The sequence below is a fragment of the Salvelinus fontinalis genome, chromosome 26, assembly GCF_029448725.1.
Source record: "Salvelinus fontinalis isolate EN_2023a chromosome 26, ASM2944872v1, whole genome shotgun sequence".
Classification (NCBI taxonomy): Eukaryota; Metazoa; Chordata; class Actinopteri; order Salmoniformes; family Salmonidae; genus Salvelinus; species Salvelinus fontinalis.
In genome coordinates this window covers 36782998-36796448 of record NC_074690.1, presented here as the reverse complement: position 1 = coordinate 36796448, position 13451 = coordinate 36782998, and the positions used below count along the sequence as shown (strand labels likewise).

General features: G+C 41.7%; 1 protein-coding gene across 1 annotated transcript; it reads left to right on the top strand.

Moving 5' to 3' along the window:
* The first annotated feature begins 7867 nt into the window (after nucleotides 1-7867).
* Nucleotides 7868-12555, top strand: LOC129824225 (zinc finger protein 263-like). The gene is made up of 4 exons (XM_055883701.1): nucleotides 7868-8287; nucleotides 8373-8473; nucleotides 8632-8746; nucleotides 11226-12555. Exons 1-4 carry the CDS (start codon nucleotides 8080-8082, stop codon nucleotides 12356-12358), a joined length of 1557 nt encoding a protein of 518 aa, XP_055739676.1. The 5' UTR covers nucleotides 7868-8079; the 3' UTR covers nucleotides 12359-12555.
* Nucleotides 12556-13451: the final 896 nt, after the last annotated feature.

The window sequence follows — 13451 nt, the reverse complement described above, 5'->3', positions numbered from 1 at the left end:
GGGGTTGTAGTGAGATAAGTAGGCGAAAAGCCTCTAGTAAAGATGAGGTCAAGTGTATTGCCTGCCATGGGAGTGGACTGGGAAAGGGTGAGGTCCAAAGAGGCAAGGAGGGGAAAGAGAGAGTTGGAAAGAAAGAAATTGAAGGCAGACATCGGGAGGTTAAAGTCGCCAAGTACGGAGAGCGGTGAGCCGTTATCAGGAAACGTCATCAGGAAAAGGAGCTTATCAAGGTGTCGAGCTCATTGAGGAACTCTCTAAGGGCACGTGAGGAGCGATAGAGGACAACAATGTTAAGCTTGAGTGGACAAATGACAGTGACAGCATGGAATTCAAATGAGGAGATGGACAGGTGAGTGTGAGAGGAAAGAGGTGAAAAGAGTAGCCCTGTTCCACCCCTGCGACGACCATATGCTCTCGAATTATGAGAGAAAGCGTAGTCAGATGAGAGAGCAGCTGGAATAGCAGTGTTCTCTGGCGTGATTCGTTCTCTATCAGGGCCAAAAGTCACGGGACTGAAAGGCAGCATAGGCTGAGATGAACTTGACATTCTTGACCACAGATCGGCAGTAACGCTGCCAGGGACCAGTAATTCCACATGGGTTGTGCGTACAGGGTACACTAAATGATACCTTTTAATTTATTTATTCAATTAGGCAAGTTGGTTATGAACAAACTCTTATTTTACAATGACGGCCTACCCCAGCCAAACCCTCCTTTAACCCGGATGACGCTGTGCCAATTGTGCGCCGCCCTATGGGACTCCCGATTATGGGCGGTTGTGATACAGCCTGGGATCGAACCAGGGTCTGTAGTGACGCCTCTATCACTGAGATGCAGTGCCTTAGACTGCTGTGCCACTCTGGAGCCCAAAAGGGTTGCAGCCAAGTGGTGGGGAGCATCTGTAACGCCTATAAGGAGAGGAGCGAACAGGTATAGAGAACACACACATAGTTGCCAGACCTAGTCTGGCTTTAATTCCAGGTTGTCTACAAATTAATATTTGATATGTTGGATTCACGTCTCCATCTCAACCAAAAATATCCCATAGGTGGTGCTGCCCAGCCTATTGTTGTCCCCCACAATAAAATCAGGGAGGGGACTGTGACTCTGCGTCCGTAAATTAGTGTCACGTGATATCAGAAAGCACTGGCTCGATTTTGAAAAAAAGAATTTTGACAAAAAATGATGCGTCTTGCCTGCATCATTCGTAGGGGAAGACATGTTTACTGTTGCCTTGGGGCTGTACATTTTGCCATTTTATAGTTTTTCTCCAATAGTTTCAACTGTTTTCAAACACTCTCTACAGAATAAAACCTACTTCCCTCTCTTTCTGTCCCTTTTCCCTCCCAATGGTTTCTCAGAACTCTAGAATTCCTGAAGCATTGCCTTGACAAGATAGCTTCTTATTCCTCAAACATCAATATGCATTCCTGGAACCTCGCGACAGGTAGCCTAGTGGTTAGAGCGTTGGGCCAGTAACTGAAAGGTTGCTAGATCGAATCCCCGAGCTGACAAGGGAAAAATCTGTTGTTCTGCCCCTGAACAAGGCAGTTAACCCACTGTTCCTAGTCCGTCATTGTAAATAAGAATTTGTGCTTAACTGACTTGCCTAGTTAAATAAATACAAATAAATAAATTGTTTGGGCTCTAAACCTTCTCAGGTGTGTGCATTTATCTACGTCTGCCACACTGTCATAGACACTGGATAACTGGCTGTGTTTTAGGTCCAAACAGTCTGGTGAGTGTGTCTCTGTATACTGTATTTTCTTTGATAATGCAATCTTCCAATTTCCATGCTTGTTCTTTGATTATTAATTGTATTTTATTCTTTCCTCCAGAGTCCTCACAACCTTTACTGGGTAAAGTTTATGATGCCGTGCACCTTAACAAGGGCCTCAGGACCAGTGGAAGCAAAATAGCTCCATAACTTCAAAGATTCATCACCATATTTTACAGTGGTTTTATTTTCTGCTTGTGTATTCTATTTGCATGTCATCCAACAAATGTAAACTCCTGGAGTTTGCTAAATGGCATTGGCATTTGGATTGGAACCGGTGCTTTGGTATGATGAAAATAGAGATATTTTGCCACCTGTGTGTAAATCAGCTATAATGCATGTACTATGCAATAGTTAGGGGAGACGGGGCAATTGTTACAGTTTTGTCTTTTAATCTATTGCTCAGCGATCACTTTAACTAAGCCAGTGATTTTTTTATTTATTAACTTACATCGGTCTCCTAATCATTTGTACCATTTATATGTCTGTACTGTACATAAGATGGTCGGATCACAATATTGATTTTAATCAGGAAAGTCCAGACGTTACATTTGCCCCTGTGCCAGAGGCAATTGTAACAGTAGCTGGAGTCAAACGTAACACCTAAAAAAATAAATCTACTTAACTGAATTATATAATGATAGACAATATTAATATTTTGATGTACGTAACCAAAAATTACGGTAACACCCATGTTTGTGCATGACCGTTCGGTTCCTCTCGACATCATCTGTGCCTGGTTTACCAAAAGTATCTTAAGGCTAATAAGTTCATCGTTAGAAATATGAACTTAGCCTTAAAATGCTTTTGGGAAACCGGGCCCAGAATAGTCTTATGGTGCCCAGATCATATCTGTTTACAACTTATTTAGCACTCTACAGGACCCCAAGGCTATTTCAAGTTAGAATTTGTATAAGTCATGTATAATTCATACACTCTTAAAGTTAAAATCACTTGTTTCATTTGGCTGCTTGGCTCAGGGTCATTTTAACACTGCATTACCATTGCACCCAATCCAGCAGTCATGACAAAACCTCATGTGCCTAGTAAGAGACAAGTGACACGTCATTCATGTCAATGTTTTTTCCTCACCCATCGACTTATACACAATTCCCCATAACAACAAAGAGAAAACATATTTTTAGAAATGTTTTAATACTTTATTGAAATACAGAAATATCTCATCTAAGTATTCATACCCCTGAGTCAATATTTTGTAGACGCACTTTTGGCAGTGATTACAGCTGTACGTATTTATGGGTAAGTATCTAAGAGCTTTCCACACCTGGATTGTGCAACATTTGTTATTTTCACATTTCTTCAAGCTTGAAATTGGTTGTTGATCATTGCTAGACAACCGTTTTCAGGTCTTGCCATAGATTTTCAAGTAGATTTAAGCCAAAACTGTAACTTGATCTCTGAGGAACATTCACTGTCTTCTTGGTTAGCAACTCCAGTGTAGATTTGGCCTTGTGTTTTAGGTTGTTGTCCTGCTGAAATGTGAATTCATCTCCCAGTGTCTGGTAGAAAGCAGACTGACCCATTTGCTTTTGTAACAGTATAACTTTACGTCGTCCCCTCGCCCCGACACGGCGCGAACCTGGGACCCTCTGCACACATCAACAACGGTCGCCCACGAAGCACGGTTGTTACCCATCGCTCCACAAAGGCCGCGGCCCTTGCAGAGCAAGGGGCAACCCTACTTAATGTCTCAGAGCAAGTGACGTAACTGATTGAAATGCTACTAGCGCGTACCCGCTAACTAGCTAGCCATTTCACATCCGTTACACTTTGCCACATTTTTTTGCAGTATTAATTTAGTGCATTGATGCAAACAGAATGCATGTTTTGGATATTTTTATTCTATACATCCTTCCTTCTTTTCACTCTGTCAATTAGGTTAATATTGTGGAGTAACTACAATGTTGTTGATCCATCCTCAGTTTTCTCCTATCACATCAATTAAACTCTGTAATTATTTTAAAGTTACCATTGGCCTCATGGTGAAATCCCTGAGCGGGTTCCTTCCTCTCCGGCAACTGAGTTAGGAAGGATGCCTGTATCTTTGTAGTGTCTGGGTGGTTTGATACACTACATGACCAAAGTATGTGAACAGTGGACACCTGCTCGTCGAACATCTCATTCCAAAGTCATGGACATCAATATGGAGTTGGTACCCCCTTTGCTGCATTAACAGCCTCCACTCTTCTGGGAAAGCTTTCCTCTTGATGTTGAAACATTTCTGCATGGACTTGCTTCTATTCAACCACGAGAATTCGTGAGGTTGGCACTAATGTTGGGTGATTAGGCCTGGTTCATAGTCGGCGTTACAATTCATCCCACATGTTTGATGGGGCTGAGGTCAGGGCTCTGTGCAGGCCAGTCAAGTTCTTCCACATCAAATCAAATCTTCCACAGCAATATCGAGAAACCATTTCTGTAACGGACCTCGCTTTCTTCACAGGGGCATTGTTATGCTGAAACAGGAAAGGGCCTTTACCAAACTGTTGCCACAAATTTGGAAGCACAGAATAGTCTAGAATGTCATTGTATGCTGTAGCGTTAAGATTTCCCTTCACTGGAACTAAGGGGCCTAGCACAAACCATATAAAACAGCCCCAGACTATTATTCCTCCTCCACCAAACTTTACAGTTGGCACTATGCATTGGGGCAGGTAGCATTCTCCTGGCATCCGCCAAACCCAGATTCATCCGCCGGACTGCCAGATGGTGAAGCATGATTCATCACTCCAGAGAACGAGTTTCCACTGCTCCAGAGTCCAATGGCAACGAGCTTTACACCACTCCAGCCGACACTTGGCATTGTGCATGGTGTTCTTAGGCTTGTGACTGGCTGCTCGGCCATGGAAACCCATTTCATGAAGCTCCCTACGAACAGTTCTTGTGCTGACGTTGCTTCCAGAGGCAGTTTGGAAATCGGGAGTGAGTGCTGCAAATGAGGACAGACGCCCATCAGCACTCAGTGGTCCCGTTCTGTGAGCTTGTGTGGCCTACCACTTCACGGCTGAGCTGTTGTTGCTCCTAGACATTTCCACTAAACAATAACAGCACTTACAGTTGATCGGTGCAGATCTAGAAGGGCAGAAATTTGACAAACTGACTTGTTGGAAAGGTGGCATCCTATGACGGTGCCACGTTGAAAGTCACTGAGCTCTTCAATAAGGCCATACTACTGTCAATGTTTGTCTATGGAGCCTGCATGGCTGTGTGCTTGATTTTATACACCTGTCAGCAATGGGTGTGGCTGAAATAGCCGAATCCACTAATCTGAAGGGGTGTCCACATTCTTTTGAATATATATATACTGTACATCATCCAAATAGTAATTAATAACTTCACCATGCTCAAAGGGCGATTCCAAAATCCAAATGTTTTTTCCCATCTATTTATAGGTGCCTTTCTTTGCGAGGCATTGGAACACTTTTGTGGTCTTTGTGGTTGAATTTTTGTTTGAAATTCCCTGCTCAACTGAGGGACCTTACAGATAAAGGGGTTGAATACTTATTGATTCAAGACATTTCAGCTTTTCAGTTTGAATTCATTTGTAAAAATTTCAAAAAACATAATTCCACTTAGACATTATGCGGTATTATGTGTAGGCCTGTGTCAAAAAAATTATATTTAATCAATATGAAATTCAGGGTGAATGTGGAAAAAGTCAAGGGGTGTGAATTCTTTCTGAAGGCACAATGGAGCTTGCATGGCTGATGAAAATTATGCTAGTTTGAACTATTGGACATTAATCCTCAGGGCAGTATATGAAAAATTCAGCCAGTGGTAAAAAAAAAAATAGTGAGATATTTAGCTGTAACTTTTCAAGCAGGGAAATAATCTAAATGGGCATGTACTGTGTTATTTTCATCACTCTAGCTTGTTTATGTTTGTAGAAATTGAAGGTGTTACAATTGCCCCCTGTTAAAATTGCCCCCGTCTCCCGTACTTGAAATATATAATGAAATTATGTTTATTTGAAGTTTACATGAAACTAGTTTATCGTCTTTGCTCCACAGCTGTGTGTCAAACAAGTTATATACCTTTTTCTATCTTTTAATAAATACCATACCACATTTTCAGAATGGTTTCATTTGGTTGTGTCGATGAGAATGGAGATTACAATATTCAAGACGATATTTGATCATAAACCATGAGTTAAGAATGGTTGAAGAAAGTGTTTTGTATTTTACATTTTACTACAGTGCGTCGTGCATTATGCATCTATAGCCTTTTATGTATTAATAACCACGTAGAATTAGGAATGAGAATATTAGAATGGACATTTAAGATCAGCCATTTTGGTCAAGGAGTTGGTCAATCATAGACCTAGTGGTATTAGACAGAATGTCGAGACCCTGCCTGTGGGGGGGGGGGGGGGGGGGGGGGGGGGGACTGTGGTTACCTAGGTTACCCCATTGGCTCACAGCAAAAACGTAACCTTTTTCAACCGCTATTTTCTTGTCTGCTTGTTTTAGTCAATTACAAAACTACATTTAAGAAAAGTACAACATGTCTAAAGAATACTTTTCAACATTGTCTGCTCCCTAGCATTCTCACTACTTAGAAAAACGTTATATTGTAAGGCTTTCCTCATGCCCCTTTTCATAATGATGCTAGCAGCCACTTGAGTGAGTGCTAGCTAGCTACCGACCGGAACATGAAGCTAGCCAAGACCAACAACACAAACAAACAAACGGACTATACAGTTACATGTAGTGAATGGAGTTACAAATGGTCTGTACTAAACAAGTTTCCCACTTTCCCACACCTAATAGCTTGAAGCCATAGGGCTCTTGTCACCGGCTCTATGTCCCTATGTAGCATTGCAAACCGCAGGTCAGGATTTTTGACCTGGCAACATGTACATTGAACAACAAAGCAGCTTTTCGGCATGATTTGTTATTTCTGTGTAACAAAAAATCTACGACGAAGTTGCCTCTTACAATGGGGGTCAATAAGAAAGAATGTTAGTTTCCCCCAATTTGTAAGCGTGGTCGAGGGGAATTCCTTTTTATTATGTGAATACCGACTGGGACTATGGTTTGACAGTGCTGTGATAAGATATTGTGTAAAGTAATAAATTTGAAATTATGCGAACTTTCCATTCAAACAATGCAGTCACTCCACAGCCATACACTGGCTGAAATCAGTTCATGACAGGATATTATAAACTGGGTGGTTTGAGCCCTGAATGCTGATTGGCTGAAAGCTGTGGTATATCTGACCTATACCATTGGCATGAAAAAAAAGATTTTTTTTTACTGTTCTCACTGTTCTAATTACATTGGTAACCAGTTTATAATAGCAATAAGGCACCTCAGCGGTTTGTGGTTGCGTCGTGCATAAGAACAGCCCATAGCCATGGTATATTGGCTATATACCACACCTCCTCGGGCCTTATTGCTTAAGAAGCACTCACAGCTTTCTCAAGAAAACAAGAATTTAGACATTGGTCTGTTTACATATATTTTAGGGGCTATTTATACAGCAAATTGGGATAAAACCAGTGTAAACTGTATTTCTAATTATATGACAATAGTTTAGGTTGACAATACTTCTATTACACAATTTCTGATATAACGTATATTACATCCCTTACTTTTTATTTTCCTGCATAAGTAAATTATGCCTCTACTGCCATTCATTCCAATTAGGCTGGTTTGGATTTCTCCCAGACCAAAATGGCTGCTATTTTAGAGCTAGTGAAATAGCCCGCTATAGTAATATAATATGATATCCATGTTAATAACCATGTAAGCAATTGCACTGCATTCCACTCCACCTTCTCCTACTAAAAATAAAATAAAAACGTAAACGTCTTCTTTTTTTGTTGTCAATATATGGGTACCCTACATGCAGACTAGACAGACCCTAGTACATGCCTTGCCAATGCTAATTCTACCAATTTCAAAGGGCTGTTGCAGTCTCATACTTACGGTAATAAATACTTACGTCACGAGTTGAGCCGAAGTGAGTTTGCTATTGCGTACGGATCTTCCGCATTAAACATTAGGAATATCTCAATTGCATTTTTTCTCTGGTAACCTCTCCTCGTCTCCTTCTCAAAACCCATTGGATCAGAATGTCAGAGGGGCGGGACCTCTGGCTTTTTCGTTCAATGGGTTTTGAGAAGGAGACCAGAAGAGAGGACGCGAGGAGTATAAAATTGAGATTCTCCCATTGTTGCCATTTATCAACATTACGTATTGATATTGCACATTAGCTTGTAAATTGTAGACTATTTACTCCACACAGAGAATAGAAATCTGTAATTTGGACTAGACAAGATGGCCAGCTGCAATTTTCAGTCGCAGTTGTTATCCATTATGGAGGTATTAGCTAAAGCAGCTGTAGCAGAAATAAACAAACGTGTTGATGATAGCTGTGCAGTTATACGTTTGGAAATGACCCAAAGCCAGCAAGATATTGATGTTCTGAAAAGGAAGTGTCAAATGATGGAAAGCGAGCTGAAGAAGACACGAGTCAGGAGAAAAGGTAGTAGATGTGTTATTCATGAAAAATTGTGTGTGAATATCTGACTGAATACAATTTTTTTATTTATTTTTACCCATGGCATCAGAGAGATCTTCATATCCAGTCAAGATTGTTTTGAACAAGCAAAGGAGTAAATCACAGTGGAGAGATGGAGAGATGGCTGTTGAAGAGGACTCTCAATCCCAGGTGTGATACATTACCTTTTACAATTACAGAGATCTGACCTCTTGGATCAATTCTGTTATTGGATTTTCAGGAGAATTTACAGCTTTTGTGTGATTCATGGTTATGAAAAGGGTTAGATATGCTGTGTCCAGAGTAATAACCCCAGTCCCCTGTTACAGCCTACAGATGTGGAGCAGAGAGCAGAGACTGAACCCATACTGATCAAAGATGAGGAGACAGCAGAGGATTTGTGGAAAACGGACCCTCAGGAAGAGCTCAGGATCACTGGAGAGGGTGGGTGTGACCATAAGGGGTACTGCTCTGTCTATGAAAGACTGTGTGGGTGTGGTGGTATGTGTGTTCACTGGTGTCAGTTCAGCTAAACCTAGGGCAGGGGTTCACAAACATTTTGATTGCTGAAAACTCTCGTGACCCCAACCATGTGAAAAAAAATATGTAATTAACAGCCAATGTTTACTTTTTTTTGGGGGGGGGGGGCTATAGGAGTCAATTGAAAAACATTCTAACAATATTTCTGATTGTCTTCTTAACTCATCATCACATATGTTTAATGTGGGGCTATGACAGTCAATTGCAAATTATTGTATCTTATCTCACCACCACTAATGAGTTGGGTGTTCTTGATGCATGTCGCGTCAGAGCTTCTCAAAGTCAGGGGGCGTGGTCGACAGTGCGCAACTCGTCTCTGCTGTCACATCCAACCTGGACGAGAGTGCTGAATCCAGCTTCACACAGATATGAGCTAGCGAAGGGTACCATGAGTGCTTTCAAGACAACTGGGAACTCTGAAAAAGGTCAAATCATGACGTCAGGGATATTCAGGTCGGATAGTAGTAGCTCTAGAAAGAGGCCCGAGTTACCGAGTTGGAATTCCAAGGATTTTTTGGGAAGTCTAAGCTCATTTACTGCATTTCTACACAATTTTAAAACTCTAAAATGCTACTTGAAGGGCAGCAAAAACAAACACAAATGACCCTAGCCATTAATTATCACCTCAATATTAGGTTTAAAGGTCTGTGAAATGGCATATACTGTACAATATCAACCACTACTCAACCTCATCATTAATTGACTAATTTACTTGTGGAACGGCGCATACAGTGCAACATGAAATAGATGCATAATGCAGACAGCGACTTCAAATGCCGACATCCATAGGTGACGCATGAGTTTCAAGTTAAGGAAAGCTATCTTGTCAGCATAAAATTGCACCTTTTATAATAAAGGATTGCATGCATCTATCATTGCATGTTCAGACTAATGTAAGATAGGCTACTATTCCTAATGTGATGAGTTGATTGCATAGTCATAATTTTATGTAACTCAATCACTGTTTGCAAATCAGACAGTTCTGAATAATGTATGCCTGAGCACGTAGTGACATAGAGTAGGCCTAATCAGAGATGTTTCTTCTCCTTTCTTTGCAGAGGAAAAATGTGGTCTTTTATAAACTAATTTCATGCAATTCTACTACACTTTATATTACTGGAGACATAAGCAACATATTTTTAATATGACACATTAGTAGTCATTGTAAATAATAATTTATTCTTGACTGACTTGCCTAGTTAAATAAATACAAAATACAGTAAAAATAGCCTAATCTGCTGACTGACAAACGGATCAGTAAAAATGACCTTGTCTTGAATGCAACCATCTAATCTAGGCCGAAGAAAGTGGGAGACACAAACTGTACAATATGACATCCATCTAGCCTGTAGGAGGATAATATTTTTCACCCCAAAAAAACTTTTGTGGTACTGATCCAATGATAAAGACAGTGAATATGCTCACTCAGCAGGGATATGGCCGATACCCTCTGCTGGTGCCAATAAGATAGGAGACTGTTCGCTCAATTGGGAGTTGAGAATTTTGATAACTAGAGACAGATTAGTCTCTTTTCTTTGTCTTCTCTTTTCAGCAGTAGCCATTTGCTTTCTAAACTATGTTTTTCCTACGATTTGTATTTTGAAATATTGTGATAGGCATATTTCTATTAAACTGCTTTTCACTGACTGCTGCAACATAACGATCAGCTATTTGGTTGGCTATTTGCTGCACACGCTGACAAAACTGTGCGCTTATAACAAGCCACAGTTAATTTTTAAAAAGAAGCTAATGATCCTCTGTGGCCAAATCATGCCCTCTGGTGAAGTATTTTGAATGATTGTATTTATTTCTGTATAGGCACGAGTAATTGTATAGGTCATTTTGGCAAATTCAATTTTGTGTTGGGGAAGTTTATCCCTAGCCTATTGTAGGCTGACAACAATGTGAAAGTAACCGTTGCATAAAACAGCTAGCCACAAAGCCGACTTGAATTGCCAACATCAAATTCAAAGCAACGGCGCACTGCCTAATTGGCTGACCGGCAAAAAAAACTGTCTGGCACTGTGTGCTGTCTGAGAGGATGATGGGCAGGCTGGCAGCTTCTCTCCGAGCGAAGCTTCGTATGGTCCGAAAGCCAGCCAATCTATGTGCTAAACAGCTGTTACATTTTAATCGGGATTGGAATGATTTAGTCAACTTTTTGGTAGCCTACTTTTACAATTTTAGTCTTGACCTAGGACATAGTGACTGCCATACCCAACTGACGCCCCTGTGCACGTTCCAAATTGCTACATTGGTGTTGTGTTTTATGTTCTGGCATATGGAGTGCACGTACACATGCAGTCAATTCTAAAGTAGTCATATTTTGCAACCGTTAAGGGTCTTTTGTAATGTTTATTTTATGTTTATCACAAATCTTTAGAGTCTGGTTCCAAGGCTGGACAACCACCATCCTTTGAGCAACGGCGCTGTGACGAGGACTTCATCACACAACCCAACATATCTCCTGAAGACTCCGTGGAACATTACCCCAATTCTGATGGTCCAGAGGAACCAGCCACACCCCGGCTCACATCTACAGACGTGTTCAGCACAGAGCAGCACGGACCAGATGAGGACTCACTAGAGCTAGTGATGGTGAAGGAGGAGAAAGAGGAGGAGCTGGATCAGACCACGGCCCTGGCAGGACCTGACCAGTTTGTCATGGATGAGACTGATGGGCAGCTGTGGACCTCTGTGGATCCAGGCAGAGACACTGACCCTGATGGCCACCCAGATTTCTCCTTTCATGGCGTAGAAGAGTACTCTCAGAATATCTCTATTTTCCCATCTCACAGTGGGCTACCATCCCTTCCTACTATGATAGATGGTGTAGGGCCATCGGTTCACTCTTCTAGGGGGAAATCACATGCTAACATGTTCAGTGCAGCACACATGAAAAGACATGTCAGGACATTGGCTGATGAGACTAGACAACAGATGCCAGAAGGACAGAGCAGCGAGACGCTGAATTCAAATAATGACGGAAATAGTTTAGATCTACAGCCAAGGCAGCATCATTACAGGGCTTCAGAAGCAACAGTGAGAATGAGTGAGTGCATGACAGGGTCAAACATGGCCACCACCTCCACCTTCTCTGGATACAGCCTGAGTCGCAGTAGTTTTAACATGGTGAAGAGAATGAGGACTCAGTGGAGGTCGGGCGGCACCACTGAGAGGCGTTTCAGCTGCACCTTCTGTGGGAAGAGCTTCCAGCGTTTCAGCCAGCTCAAAGAACACCTCCGAAGTCACACCGGAGAGAAACCGTACACCTGCGAACAGTGTGGCAGGAGTTTCACCAAGCAGTGCAACCTGATCAGACATGCTGTGGTCCACAGCGGGGAGAAGCCCTACGAGTGCACACAGTGTGGGAAATGCTTCACCCGGCGCTCCAGTATGAAGTCACATCAGAGAACTCACATAGGAGAGAGTCCAGTGTCTCAAAATGTGGTACCCGCATACCCTGGGGATCCACACACAAGTTTGATGTTGTCTCAGACCAGATGGAACAAATAGTAACATAATTGTATAATTCTTTGGTAACATTTTCAATGTGAAAATGTAGGCAGAAGTTATTTTGAGACATTCTGACAAGCTTTTCCTCTAGATTTTTTTGACTGTTGACTGCACCTCACTTTCATTTTCACAACCTATTTACAACTGCTAACATTGTGTATTTGTACCACAATATCATAAAAAAGAGTCATTTAGGATGTATTGTCTAGTTCGTGTTTGTCTTTCTGGGATGTCACTTGCCACAAGGGGACAGTCTCATATCAGGTCAGGTTAATAAATCAACTCAACTTGATTTCTCAAGTTATATTTTCACCTTACTCTGCTGCTGCCTTAAAATGTTAAAGGTGCACTATGCAGAAATCGCTCCGCCATTTCCTGGCTGCGAAAATTATAATAGTGTGCCTAATTTCAGTTGGTGACAAAACAAGCAAGTATAGTGTAGAGAATCATTGTACAGTCGTGGCCAAAAGTTTTGAGAATGACACAAATATTAATTTTCACAAAGTCTGCTGCCTGAGTTTGTATGATGGCAATTTGCATATACTCCAGAATGTTATGAAGAGTGATCAGATGAACTGCAATTAATTGCAAAGTCCCTCTTTGCCATGCAAATGAACTGAATCCCCAGAAAACATTTCCACTGCATTTCAGCCCTGCCACAAAAGGACCAGCTGTCATCATGTCAGTGATTCTCTCGTTAACACAGGTGCGCGTGTTGACGAGGACAAGGCTGGAGATCACTCTGTCATGCTGATTGAGTTTGAATAACAGACTGGAAGCTTCAAAAGGAGGGTGGTGCTTGGAATCATTGTTTTTCCTCTGTCAACTATGGTTACCTGCAAGGAAACACGTGCCATCATCATTGCTTTGCACAAAAAGGGCTTCACAGGCAAGGATATTGCTGCCAGTAAGATTGCACCTATATCAACCATTTATCGGATCATCATGAACTTCAAGGAGAGCGGTTCAATTGTTGTGAAGAAGGCTTCAGGGAGCCCAAGAAAGTCCAGCAAGCGCCAGTACCGTCTCAAAGTTGATTCAGCTGTGGGATCGGGGCACCACCAGTACAGAGCTTGCTCAGGAATGGCAGCAG

What these genes read in the sequence shown, in the direction of transcription:
- LOC129824225 (XM_055883701.1), top strand. Translation starts at nt 8,080, where the DNA reads ATGGCCAGCTGCAATTTTCAGTCGCAGTTGTTATCCATTATGGAGGTA. An exon ending in GACACGAGTCAGGAGAAAAG is followed by an intron (nt 8,288 to 8,372) that starts GTAGTAGATGTG and finishes CCATGGCATCAG; the next exon opens with AGAGATCTTCATATCCAGTC. An exon ending in AAGAGGACTCTCAATCCCAG is followed by an intron (nt 8,474 to 8,631) that starts GTGTGATACATT and finishes CCCCTGTTACAG; the next exon opens with CCTACAGATGTGGAGCAGAG.